Genomic DNA, 15,034 nt, shown 5'->3' with positions numbered 1-15,034 from the left:
ATTGGCATAAATAACATCATGAAATTGAAAATACTTTAATACTATGTAATACTCTGTGGGATTTTAAATTCTTTGCATACACAACACACAATTTCTGGGCTCCATAATTGAACCAAGTATGTTATTTTGTGTGTAAGTGTTGAGTTTAAATGCTCAATATCTTTTTAAAATGAAATGATTTGCTCACACTCTAAGCGATACAGCTATGTTCCCCTCACCATCTCAGAGAGAAAAGGCCATGATTACTATTTGAGGAAAAAAATGAAACAGCCTGGTGAAATCAATCAAGTCATCAATGAAACTGAGCTTTCTGACTGACATAGCTAGACCCTTGCGTGAATGCCAGCCATGATCTTGATGCAGTATTGGTATAGTTCACTTTGATGCTCCCAACTTCCCTGCATAACATCGGGATCCTGTATGTGCTGCCAGACGGGTTCACCTGACCTTTTATTGATTTCGCTCTATGACTTCCTGCAGTGACATTCACATTCCACGCCAGTTATCTAGGAATCAATGGGGCCAAAAGATTGATGTGGCTATAGAAATTTAAATTTTTAGAAAAGTTACATGCCCTTCTCTCAGAAGGTCAATCCTTTAGTCTCCAAGAACTGTTCAGAGCCTTCTGGGGTGGAACAAGTCAGGTGTGCTGTAAATCTAGATCTAAAATCTTAAATATCAAGCGGAAAGCCAACATTTAAACCCATAACATTGATCAAAAATATAAATGTCTTCATATAGCATGCAGGAAAAGTATATATATGGTACATTTTTGTTTTTGTATATGCTAATCTTTCCACATTTGTTTCTCTCATGATGTGAATTTTATGTCATGCAGTGATTCATCAGGTCTATTGTCTTTCCTCCATTTACCAGTAAATGATATGCAAGCTGTAACCTCACTTTGACTCCCATTTCCTTTCTTTGGAGTCTAATCTTGTCCCATCAGTGGCTCCAGCTGTGCCCTTTACCCCCTGAGAGGTTTGCGCTGTTGATAAAGGAGCTAGTGGCATTAATAGGAGGCCAGCACGCCTGTAGGATCACTGGCACAAAATCATTGCTCCCTGGTCTTTAAAAGCTTTGGTGTTTAAATGGACCAAAGTGTCTGAGATGATGCATGGGTCCCCATGCCAGGCCGTCGCCGCAGATAATGATGTTACTGTGTTGGCAAGCAGAGCAGCTCGACCGCTGCTAAATGGCTGAACACGGGGTGACACAGGGGCTGACCAACAGAGGCCACACTGTATCTGGCCTTCTATTTAATGAAGCTGTGAAGCTATCAAGGCACAATCGCTGGCAGATAAGGTTCCATGTATTATATGCTGAATTCATCTGGCCCTGCAAAATGTAATATAAGCTACTGAGGTATAGCCCAGATGGCAGGAACATATCTCTACCACATCAGTCTCTCCTACATTGTGACAGTATATTGTAAAGCGTAGCAGGGGAAGAAAATAAAGCAAAGCAATCAGTAGGTTCCATTCAATTGAAGTATTGTTTTTTACTGCTAGTCTTGGTTTTAAATTGGACAGCTGCATGATTTTATTAGGTTCTAAAATATGCTGCAGTGAAAGCTCTGAAGCTCCACTGCAAATAAACATTTTAGCGCCATGCTACAGTGCTCGTGGGGTGCCAGGAACATCTGATGTTTAACGACAGTGCTACTGTGAATGTAACAGTGTACTTGCTCAATGGTGACCATAATGTGCATGATGTGCCATACATGTTGATGCATTTATTGACCAAACATACAGTATTTCACTTTTAACATGGTGTTGTATACGTTATCTTTCTTTATATTTCAGCCCAGTCATTCAAAGAGTTCTCCGAGCTGTTGAATACTGTTGAAGAGGAAAGAAGGCGCTTGGTAAGAATGCAGTTTTGAATATTTGTTGTTTTTTTTTTTATTTCACAAATAGAAAAATGCAATAATAAAAAGGGGAAAACTATGTTTAACTGCTCACATATTGCGAAAGAAAGTGTTACTTGAGGTTAGTTCTATTGTGTCCCTCGAGACACTATTTGTAACTTGATTTAAAAAAGACATTGAAATCACAATCCAAAACATCATGCATAGACTATTTGCTGTCTTTGCATGTCTATAGTTTACATATCTCCAATCTTTTTTAATGCTCTCATTAAATTAGATAACATTTGTTTGCTTTCAAATCCACTTTTGTCTTTGTATTTAATAGTAGCCAACCAAGAAAACAACCAACAACCATCACATAATGTGGGTGAGGGTGCAGTGGGGTGATGCTATGAATTAGAATGCTAATGGTTATTCAGGTGTAATTAACAAAAATATGTAATTATAATTATAACCTGGTCTATAAACTGTTCCTGCTAGCAATCAAAGTGTCAGATGATTGACAATAAACAGAACATAATTTAATATACAATATCTAATAATATGAAAATGCTTCATCGTCTTTTTATGTGATGGATTATTGAGCTCAGATCATTTTTAGACCTTGAAACCTTTTTTTTTTCATGTTGCACAAAAAGTGGCAGCTATGGCTCTGTGTAAAGGTCGGCAAACAAGCCTCCAAATATGCTGAATGTCTGCAGACAAACCAGGCATGACGTAAAGGGCAAGGGCAATGGAGGTGGGGGGGTCGGGGTGAATGTCCCACCCAGTGTAAGAATGTTGCAGAATTGGAGCCTTCCCCCCATGCAATGACATGCAGAAAAAAAAAGACCATTTTGTAAATTTCTAAAACAAAAGTCAGTAAGAGCATCTGCTTAACTGGTTTTAACACTTTTCTAAGGATAACACATTTAATAAAAAATTGGTGCTGTCATATTTGTATTCATTTGTGCTGGTGCAAAGGATTAAATCTGTATGTTTCTAGCCTCACATAGCCTTAAGTCATAGGAGGAACTGAAAGAGAAAGACAAGTACAGAATATATATAGTGCAGAAAACCATGGAATGCCTTGTAATTTATTGATAAAATTTCAAAAAAGAAAACTTTTGCATTTCTTTTTGACTATCTTAGCGTGCTGAAAAAAGTAAAACATCCTCAGCTTTATCACTATGTTGCTCTGTTTGTGCAGAAAAAAAAAACTGAACTTTGGGATTGACTTGTAAAAGTAGACATTATAGAGGGGTGGTGGTGAAAGGTGCCTGAGGGTAGGAATTACCTCAGTTCACAGACTTCAGTTGTGCATCCGATTTAAGTCTGTTATGCAAATGAGATCAGCTGCAGGTTTGCATTGACAGGTGTGTAACTACCTGAGACATTTTTATTAGGACTCCGTTATCTGTGAAAGAGCAGATTACAAAGTTGTTTTTTTTTCAGTCTACGAGTGTGTGTTACTGAAACAGATTTTGTTTGGAATATCACCTTAAACTGGGAGCCCTGGTGGGACTTTTAGGACTACAACTCTGAAGTTAAAAGGTAATTCTACGATATGAGAATAATGTTATTAAGCCACTAAAGCAGCTATACTGGACATCTACTTGACTATACAGTGTGTAGACAAGACCTTACTGCAGTAGCTGCTAAAACACAGACTCGTCCTATAGAGATTGCATATAAAGGCTGAAATTTATGTGATGTCTCAATGTGAGCCTTTTTCCGACTGACATTCAAAGCGCGGCTAAATTTTATGATAGAAAGGTTTGCCCTTTGAAGATGTGGGTCACCTCTGAGCAGGCCATGTAGCTTTATGGAATATTGTGTCATCCTAATCAATTTGACAGGCATAAAGCTGCCGTTCATAAATTCATATAGCCTGTAGAGTGGTTATTTTTGGCTGGACTGCAGCAGGTCAGCCCTATAATTGCAAAAGTCTATATCCGACTGACTGACTGAGTGATGAAGTTACACCACTGGTCGGCCGAGTGTTACATCCTCAGGGGGTTTAAAGCAGTTCTACATACACGGTCCAGCCATATACTAGGTTGTGACCTCTGATTCCTGTAAATTATTTAATTGCTGTATATGATGCATTACCTGTAACACCCCTGTCAGATATTAGCCACTCCTATCTGGCTAATATCTGGAAGAAAAAGACATTTGCTTTTAATTGAAGTAGTAATTTTATAATCTCATCTTTTTGTGATTCCTAATCAATCAATAATGCAGTGCAGCAAGTGCAGTCATCCTTTTCTGTATCTTACAGAATTCAGTTTGTCGGAATTCGTGAGCGCATACAGCTACATTTGCACTAACCTTTAGTTGATCCTGGTCTTTGTGTGCTTAGCCTGCAGCATGAAAATACAGCAAACACTGCAAGTTATCATATGGATACGAATCCCCAGTTTATTTTCTGTTAGCAAAAGGTCAGAGAGAGACAGTAGCAAAGGGACACACATTTCTATTAGAAAGTTGTGGATTACAACACATTTATCAGAATCCTTTTGGATGCAAAGACAGTGTGTGACATACTCGCCAGTAAACTCAGTGTGACAGGGGGCTGGTCGGCTCTCACTGTCCCTGGTGTTTCAAATTAAGCTCTGGCATGTGGTTGTGACTCTGTCTTCCTGTTGTAGTGGTGGTCATTTGATGGCTGTCAAGGATGATCAAGGCATATTTTGGCATATTGAGTTACATGGCAGCTAAAACAGACATTTTTTTGGAGTGTATGTTGCAAAGAGAATGCATACAGTACATATTTTGAGGTCAGGCATCTGGATGGGAAGCACAAAGAGGGAACACTGTTTTACAGTTTGATGTGTTTACCGCATTTGTATGCAGAAATGATAGAAACGCTGAAAGAAGAGAAATACATATTAATGCAGGTGTTTGCAGGTTTATTTTTAAAAAAAGCATCAAATTTCAAAGGGCGAAAAGAAACAAAAACAAATCAAGATGACAAGCGGAGACGCGGCTGAACTGGATAACAGAAATTAAATGACACCGCAGCTCAGAAGTAGGACTTTGCAAAGTAATTGAAGTAAACTTAATAAATCAAAGCAGCTATGAGTAGTCACAGCGGCTATAAGATGGAGTACTTCATTCAGCTGTGATAGATTTAATAAGTAAAAAACTATTCATAGCACACACACACACACACACACACTCCCACTTTCATATGTGCCTCTCTACTTGCTTGAAAAGCATCCTCTTTGCATCATCTCTTTTCTATTCACCTTGCAGTCTTCAGTCTCACCACATCACAGGAATATGCGAGAATGTCTCTGATCTTTGCACTTTGAGCTGACTGTTCATTGTAATATTGGGGAAGTGAAGCTTATTCTCCATTTGCATGTATTCAAATCTCAGGATATGAGTGCCAGCAATGTAACTGATGTCATATGTAAACGTAGTATTTCTTTAATCCCCATAATATGGAAATTTACTTTGTTATATAGTTTTTCAAGAAGATCATAAAGAGGTGGTGCTTACTTTGAACTGAACTTTATACCTTTGCTGCTCCAGTAAATGAGCTGTAAACTTGTAATGAGTCACCTCACTTTGAGATATAAAATTGTGACATTAATAATAATACCTGCTGTATATACTGTCCTCATGTTGAAGCTGTTTTTTCATGAAACAGGCTATGATTTATGCCAAGCACATTTGCATGTGCCAATTTCCAAAACTCTCTCTCCCATTTACTGTTTTTTTTTTTTTTACAATGCATCATTGACTTGCATGTAATTCAGTAACAGCAAACCATTTCCGCACTGTATTCATTAATTTGATAAAGATGCAGTCGAGCTCAACAAAGCCAAGACAAATGATAGAGAAACAACAAATAAACTATTACAGAGAGACTCATATTGTTTCTTTACTGTCTGTCATAAGAACATATTTCATTTGAAAGTGAATAGTAGCGTTAGTTCTACAGTGACGTTCAGATTTTACCTGATTTTCTTATTGACAGTATATATATATCAGAATGAGCCACAATGATACAACATTGGGAAAGACAGAATACAAACTACAATGCAGAGATGAGACACATGACTGTCAGGGAGAGCAGTGCCAAACATGCATTCTCAGCTGTCCATCATTGATTCAAATATTGACCAGTGTCACTTTTCGAACGACAAAAATCTTATCTGTCAACGCACTTTGCACTGAGCACCCTGTTTTTTTTTTATCATAAACCATTCACTGTCACACGAGAGAGCACAGAGAGGAAATTCCTTAAATGTTTTCCAGATCAACGCTGTCATGGTGTGTGCATCTGGCTCGGTGGAAATGGCAGGAAAGTGCAAATGACTCGGAAGGTTTTCGTTCTGATCTTTGTGTAATTTGAAAGCAGTTGATCTCCAGAACTCAATTAGCGCATTTCAACTACACATGTACACCAAATATATATGAAATCTCTCTTAACAAGAGAAATATATTATCCTCAAATCATAAAATATTGCGAAATTTAATACTTGAGATTCTGTGCTGTACTTTAACCACAATCACCACCAGATGGTTTTTCTATTTGCAAGGTGTGTTACTGCTAATAGATAACAGCACACAGATGTGGCAGTCATACAGACATTCGTAAAAAGAAACTTGTCACACTCACACTGAGTGGGTGTAAACCCAATAGCAGTAGTTGCTGAAATTAAACCCAGATTCCCCCCCATCCCCCCATCCCCCCTTTCTCCCATTTCACATCTGGACTGAATCTGGTGACTAAAAATAGAAAGACACAGACTGATAAGAGTCACTGAAACCCAGACATTTCAAAGCAGATGGAGAGGAAACCTGTGTGTCTTAAAACGAGCCCCCTGTCTTCTGTAGAATGTTAACTAGCATACTGTGTATCTAAGGTGCATCTGCTGCATGGGCTAGACTTTTACCAGTAGTCCAATTCCTGCAGGCCTTGTCAAGCATGAAGTGTTTTATTGTCTGTTGGCTTGGTGGGAGGCCAAGCTTGAAATTTTTTTGCTTGTGTACTTTGTGATTGGCTTACCAACAACCCAAAGTCTGTTATTCTAAGGGAAGACTTCCCAAATTCTATCTTTTTAAAAACATTTCTGCTATAATTCCCCTGCTGATAACCCTTTCAGCAGCATAAAAAGAGTGAAAGTGGTTCAAGTTCTGCATGGTTTGAGAAGGTTCAGCACTGCTGAACATGGATGGCATTTAGGAGTGGAAGGGCAGTGCCCTCATGTTGTGGCTTTGGAGTGATGATCGTATCCCCCTGAGAGGAAGCCTTTTATGGCTGTGGTGGAAAACAGATTGTATTTTCCTGTTTTTGTTGTTGCTTTTTTTTCTAATTGAAGAGGAACAAACAAATCAGGTGTAGCTTTTTATATTCAGTTGTAGCTTTATATATTCCAAATTGTAAATGTAATATATACTAGTGCAGTTCAAAACATGCCAGGCTATCAGTATACACTACAATTTCCACTACAATTTCACAATTTTCCCTAAATGCCAGACTAGATCGGGAGACTACGATTTTGAGCTGAGCTGAAGTTAATCAGATGAAATGCAGTATCTGTTCAAAACGTGCCTGAGACATCCTGTACTGTGTCCTGAATGTACATAACAAGTTCCCGTGTGTGAGGAACAGGAACAATTCATTCTCTATAATAGTTCTTATCTATTGTAGGTCAATAGTAGACTTATTGTGTGTCTGTGTATATATATATATATATATATATATATAGGAAATTTATGAAGAAAAACCACCACCAAATTCTTATGGCAAGTTCAAAATTGATTTTCAAACAAACATCTAAAAATTGCTGAAGGACCTGGTCATGTATGACAGATTGAGAAAAAACTAAAGACATATTCAATGTTCAATGCACTCTCAGCTCATTAATGAATCTAATGACATGAAACCCCTATTTAGGGTGCAGTTTTTCCTTATGTAGGTTTTGAATTAGAGTAAAAAGCTGAGAATGTATGACAGTCCCTCTGTTCTTTAGAGCTATTGCTCAAATCTTAGACAGTATGGCTGTATTCAACAAGCTGTAGCATCCTTATTTTGCTCTCAGTGTGAGATGCATGTTGTAATTCTGTTCTCCTTTTTCTGCTCTTCTATGAGATGAACAACAAAAATCCTCATGCTCCCTTAAGTGCTGATTTGCTGCACTGCGTTGCATTTATTTCCCATGTTGAGCATTTTCCTTTGGTTTACATTTTCTTCAACAGCCTTTAAACACATACAATTACACATAATTTGTCTATGCCACAGAACTGAAACCAAATGGTTTAAAGTGTGTCTCTGTGTGGAGTGAGGCATATGCTGCTGCTGTTTTCTTAGGATTTAACAGTACAGTAACTCAGCTCTGTGGGTACCTTGTGTGCTGGCCTGTGAACTGAGGAATGTCCCGTTGACCCTGAAACAACAGTGTAAAATAAAGGCAGTCATTGTTCTCACTGATATCCATGGTGGCTTGTTTAATGAAAGACTGAAGAGTATTTGGAACAGACAGTATTAAACCTCTGTGCCATCCACCCCACAGCTAAAATGAGCCTCAGTTAACCTGAGCCAGGATATCACTGTGTGAATATCACTTTTCACCTCAGTAATGCATATACTGTATACTCAAAGTCCAAATATTAAAGTCTGTGTAAAGGAAAATCAGAGATTTGTTTTTAAACACATTAAACATGTTAGAGAATAATTGCTGAAAACATGTGAAAAGACTGTGAGCTTCTGTATGTAGCACTGAATTGTGGAGTTAGAGCGTTAAACTGTTTTTCACCATTTCTGTGTTCAACATTTTTTGGGCGGGTCTGAAACGGTGGCTTGATGATGTAGAGGGGTTACTAGCATGACCCCTCCCCCAATATATAAACACTAGAGCGCACGTACTCATAGTTACTATTTTTACAACAGAAAGTTGTATAAACATAAAAAGACAACTGGGATTCACTTCGGATAATCCGCTGTTACTGGTGAACGGGGCCATTTTCGGTCAATGTTAGCGCCCGAGGAGTTATTTTAAACCCGACTGAAGAGTCTGTTGATGGGTGGAGCTGCCAGCGGCTCCGGCTTCAGCACCAGCTGTCCCCAGCCGGAGGGAGAGCATTTGCCAGGCAGCACTTCACCAAAAAGCATGCTGTTAGAGGCAGTTGCTCCTTTAGCCACAGTGAAGCCACCAAGGACTTTCCAGAAGAGAAGTGAGTAACGTTAAGTGCACCGAGCTCCATTGAAAAAAAGGCGATTTAACGTAACGATGATTGGTGATGGATCGCTTGTTAACTAGTCATTTAAGTTATTTATTGGGATCATGTCACAGTGTTTAACATAAATGTTACTATTTGATTTACTGTACCAGAGTTAGCTTATAGCTAACTTTCATCTGCAGTCACGATTAAAACATATAACAGAACAATAACAAACAGTACAAAGCAAAAAACACACAGGACAAATAATACAAAAATACAAAGCTACACACAATAGCACATCACATACACCCACAATGACACATTCACGTACACAATATGTGCTGAATTAAACAGTGGCTCCTAACATCATTTATTTTTAAAATATCACCCATGTTGCTTGCCTTACACCCACAGACAAGGCTCTATTTGAAATTGTGTATTTTTATATGGGAGTTTAGTACGAGCGTTGCTGACTCATTTTGAAACTTAATTTATATATTTATAATTTATATACTTACTTTTTTAATCATTCGATTTTGGCTGGGTGGTTAATTACACATTTTTCTGTGTTGTGACAAACTCTGAACATATATTTATTATTGCTTTACCCAGACTTTAAACCACAGACTGCTCATGTAACAATAATATATATAGCCATGATTACAGTACTATTTTTTCTGGGATGCAAGATCTAAACTGAAAGTCGGCGTAATGTGATCCATTTCTTAACTGTGCGGTTGTTGTGATTTTAGGCTAATGGTTTCTTACTGTAGCAGCTTATTGAAGGGTTGAGCAAAGTGGTTTTATCTATTTATCCGATCTTTATGTTGATCTAATTTGTGTCTGAATCTCACTTTATTTTCACTCATCTATTAAAAATGAAAAAAAATCCAAGCAAAGAATAAAAACACCTTCTATCTTACAGGTTTCCTGCCAAAGCATTATTTCAACAAAGCAAAGCAACATTGACCTGCTGTGTTCCAGGTGTGTCTCCAGATCATGTGTGTTGGTTGAGATAAACCTGGAGCACAAATATCATAGAAGCTGATGAATGTCACCGTTTTAAAATCCTGTTCATGCTGCATTGCAGAGATTCCTTTCCTTCCCGCTGCTCTCGCTGTCTTTATACTTTGTGCTTGTTATGTGTCACTTCAGTATGGTAGGGTCACAGATTCCTCTGATGGAAAGCATTTTTACTTCTGATGCAAACAGTCAGTCTGGAGACAGCTGTTTCTTGGAAAGTGTGGAGAGCAAAGGAGGTATTTAGGCAGTCACCAGAAGAGCTGTTTGCTGACATAATGTCGCTCGTCTTCGGTAAAGAGGAACTGGATCCGACAGAGCCGGGCGTGCTGAAGTACCTCTCCGAGACGAGATTTTTTTTTATGTTCCAATATATCAGTCTGAAGGTTCCCTATAAATATATTAATTAATACATGAAATATGGCACTTGAATATTTATGTTACTTCAGCTGACAAATTATCATGCTCACTCTGGATTCTCGGTAAACTCCACCTGCCAGCTTTACTAACTTCCTGACAGCTACCCGCATTTTTGACACATGTTTGACAGTTGGGTCGGTGTTGTAAATGTTTAGTCTCAGTGCATTGGGACCGCAGTGTCGGGACAGCTGTACTTTTTGCACCGGCTCTTCCACATCATCTGTTCCGCTCACACACCTGAGTGACAGCAAAGCCTCCTGTTTTGACACACCGGTATCATGAGTAAATAAATATTAACGCTATTTTTAAATTACTCAAGCTTGTCATTTCACCCTGCAGAGTTCATACTTAATGTGAGGTGTTTCAAACGTTAACCTTTTCTGTTCTAACCATCAGATAACATAAATGTATGTTCAAAATGGTTATGATTATGGTTATCTCTTTCTCAGAAGATAGGAGACTAGCCTAAGACATCAGCTAATTCTAATTGATAATTAATAAATAATGAAAACATGTTTCCTGATGCTCTTAAGGGAAAACCAGTCGACAAACACAAAATTATAATTTTTAATATTTAATCATCTTAACACTCAAAACACTCCAATTTTGTGTTGCGAAATAATGCAGATCACACATTTTAATACCATGGCTCTCCATTTGGAGAGAGTAGTTTAATGCTTAAGGATAAACATACATAAACAACAACTCTACAGCAGCCTTCAAAGTCTGGATTCAACAAGCAAAACAGTATATCACAGGCAACCAAACTGTACTTAACACAAACAACAGAAAATCCTCATGGGACCCACAAACCAGCTATACTGTCTCCATTTTCCGTGCCTGCTTCATATCCCTGCTTAACAGCTTACTCTCCGATGAAATGTGTAGGGCAAATGTGTCACATCTGATCTCACACTGTTCTGTGACTCTGTCTGCAGAAGGTTTGTTTTTTATTTCATAGCTCATAAAAGTTAGGGGAGGATGACTTTTCAGCTTGTTGCAGGTGCCAGTGCTGCACCAGATAAAGATTTAGCCCTGCAATGAGATTGTTACTCCCTGCCACGCACACACACACACACAATCACGCGCACACACCTCCCCTCCAAAACAATCCGCAGACAGAAGTGCCTGAAATGCACTGTTATTGCACTCCCTCTTTTAATAAAGGTCATATCACACCGTCAGCATGAAATGGAACATTTTATTCTGTCATGATGATGAGGGCAATAATGTTTATTATGCATTTAACACATTAATTAGGTTGTGGGGGCTTTGCTTACACCTACTGTAATGAGTTAGGCTAATTCCGTTTGGTTGCTACTGCTGTCATTGTGGTTATTGGTGCGAGTGTTGCTGATATTTTTATTTGATGCTGCTGGCTACCATTAACTGGAATACAACTCAAGACAAAGAAGTGCAGATGTTGGGCACTCAGACAGCCTTTTTTCACAGAAGGAAAAGCACACCCATGTTATCCCACTCAGAAGCTCTACCGGCAGCACTTATTAACATTCCTCGGCTACATGTGGTAACGTTTCAGTGCTGGAATTCACGCTTAATAAATTGACACAGTTGTACATTCGGATCAGCTGCATTTCAGTCTCAAAGGCTTAAGTCGATCATTCACACACAACAGCTTAACTAAGGTAAGGACCTAACGGGAAAATGTAATCCTTCCAAGAACGCAGGCCTCTTTCAGGATGCATAGTTGAATCAATAAATTAATATTTATCACCCAGAGACCTCCTCATGGTCTCAAGGTGGAGAGACAACCTTTGGCGAGATTATCCATCATTCATTTTAAACAGATGGAAAGAATTACATGACAAGAACTTTTACCCTTAAATCAAACTGGAAACTTCTCTTCTACTGTGCTGAAATCAATATTTTGTTAAACATCAGACTTGTACTTTAAGAAATTCTAGATTTGTCTCTGCTGAAGCGAAATGTTGTTGTTTTGTCCCCTCTTGACTGCTCAACACTTCATTTAGTCAATTTGCTTGTGCCCAACAGACACTAAACAAATCAATACTGGCCAAAAGCCCGCCTGAAGATGGTTGTCAATAATAATGCATAACATGTCTGTGCTGTACATAGAAAATAATAGGATATATTGAAATTATCATGCCTCATGTAAATTACCATTAGGCAATTCTTAATGTTTTTCTCTTCAGATCTAAAAATGTCAGTGCCTTGTTTTTGTCAGAGGTTTTTATGAAATTGTCATAGTTAGCAGATTTTAATTGGCAAGCACAGCCTGATAAAACACCCTCTTGTCAAAGCCCAGTTGCCTTTCTCCTGAACTCTTTTCTCTGCCTGGAGCCATGTTTGCTTGAATATCGTATGTGAAAGTGAAATTGCTAAAAACAAACAAATGTATGCTTTTTCATTTGAATGATAGTGCAACATGGTGACCAAGCAAGCTTTTATTACGCCTCCTCATATGGCAAAAATGGCAGAACTGGTGTGAGTATATGTTATGTGTGCATTTGTGGGTATTCATGTACAGAGAGATTCTGTTGATTTACAGCAAAGAAACAGGGCTTTAGGTGTATTAAGTTGCCTTTTCATTGTGAGGACATTGTCACAACAGAACAGGCAAAAAGCCTATAAATGTTATTTACGACGCAGTTATAGACTTACATACTGCAACCAGTGAGACAGAGCAATTCACAGTTAAATGCTACAATGATTATAACCTACAGGCATATAAGAACAGAAGTACACAAACAGATTCCCAGGAATGGATGTGACATAGTCAACCTACAGCATGTATTCAGTATCCATCCGATAGATCTGAAACACAGTACTCTGCATGAATGTTTGCAGAATGTAAATTTGTCAAGAAATGTGTTCCAGCAGTGTTTTGTGAGCTTGTGAAGTAAACCTGATGAGTGAGTGCTATACTAACAAGAGCTGACCTGGGGGATGGTTACCTATAGGGTCTTCTCTGATTTATGCTTGTGTATGCACACTGTGAAGAGATATTGTCAGAATGATAACACACGAGTGTATGTGTTGGAAAAGTTGTGAAAAAAGGTGTAATATCTTTCAGGGTGTTTTATGGGTATATAAATGAATGAAGCAGAGACGACTAATCGTGTTTCCAAACTATTTAGTGTAGATATTCTCATTTATATAAATTGTAGAGATATTTTTTGACAGGTGTCGAAGACAAATTGCAATTTGTACACTTTGTACTATTTAATTTGGTCAGCCCTTGGTGGTATTCTGATCTGTCTCTGGGAATTAACCTCAGAGCAACACTTTTGATCCGCTTGATATTTGGACTGGTAAAAGCAGGAGCAAGTGAAATACAGCACATTGACATTCCTCCCCCTATCCGGTAATGAAATTGCTTAGTGCTATTGCATCCTTTCAAGCATCACACTGTGCTCGCTCATGTGGATTTAATCCTGTTGAGAGAGGCTGTTGCTGAGGGCATTCGGCACAATGCCAGTTTGAAAGTAATCCATTGAGTATTAAATAAGTTGGCCTCTTGCAAGTATAAACATCTGAATTAGCTTATTGGAAATTAATAATCAAAAATTGATTTGAAATTTGAGCATTAAAATCTTGATATGCTGATTATAATTTCTTTTGTCTGCATTCTGAATTGGTTTGCATTTAATATGTGCCAATTGGCACTACTTGTGCTGCACTGTTATTTCTTTAGAAATGGACAATAGGAAACAATTAGATTTGTGCTTATTCTATGTGTAAATGTGTAAATCAAAGCTTAACTCTGTGCTAAAATATCCAAATGTTGTTCTCAGAAAATTATTTACATAATCTGTCTGCCTGGTATGTTCACAGTCAGGTTGCAGACACCAGTGATGTGCAGAATAAATTCAACTCTATAGAAATCCACAAAAGGACAAGATTTTTTTTTCTTGCTTTCATTAAATTCTGAACATTAGAACATAATCTCAAAAGCTTATAGTGCTGTATATTTAATTGTCCTGTCCATTTAACTGAAAATGAAAAAAAAGCTAATGATATTAGGGATCAACATCTAAAGCTCGGCAATACTGCAAGCTCGATTAGACTGAAAGCATGGGAGATAAGACAGAGGAAATGACATTATCACACTCGCGGAGTAGTATAATTCTCAATGTTGATACAGTAGATAACACGATCATTGGAGGATTATAACAGCTAGATTTGATGACCGTCAAATGTCCTCTACACCCCTAATGGAGTGTCACTTGTAACCAGATTTCCTTGGTTTATCTTAAAGAAGTACAGACTTCCGTATGCTTTCCTATGATTTCAAACCCCATCTAGTAATTGACCATATCACAGGTTTGGAGGGGTTATGTATGTGAAGTGATTTTTGTATATATATTCACATAGATAATATGCAATTGCAAATAAATACTAAAGCTAATGCTAAGTATTTGTGCACTTGATAGCTTCCCAATTTGAGCACAATCTTTATTTATTCCAATTGTTCTTCTTAATCATCTTTTTGTAAGTGTGTTTGTTTGATTTGATGAAAGATTATAATGTTTGAAGACACTATTAAATGAAACATCAGTCCTACACTTCGTTTATCGGCACAGA

At 38.0% G+C, this 15,034-nt stretch overlaps 1 protein-coding gene across 4 annotated transcripts in view; it reads left to right on the top strand.

Annotated features, from left to right (window-relative positions):
- LOC121898900 (rho GTPase-activating protein 42) overlaps positions 1 to 15,034 on the top strand; it is a 63,056-nt gene that overhangs the window by 18,299 nt on the left and 29,723 nt on the right. For all 4 annotated transcript variants that reach the window (XM_042414412.1, XM_042414411.1, XM_042414414.1 and 1 more), the window contains exon 3: positions 1,806 to 1,867. In XM_042414412.1, coding sequence (XP_042270346.1) covers positions 1,806 to 1,867 — 62 coding nt within the window. The remainder of the gene's footprint in view (positions 1 to 1,805; positions 1,868 to 15,034) is intronic.

Source organism: Thunnus maccoyii, chromosome 6, assembly GCF_910596095.1.
Source record: "Thunnus maccoyii chromosome 6, fThuMac1.1, whole genome shotgun sequence".
NCBI lineage: Eukaryota > Metazoa > Chordata > Actinopteri > Scombriformes > Scombridae > Thunnus > Thunnus maccoyii.
This window is presented reverse-complemented; position numbering and strand designations above follow the sequence as displayed.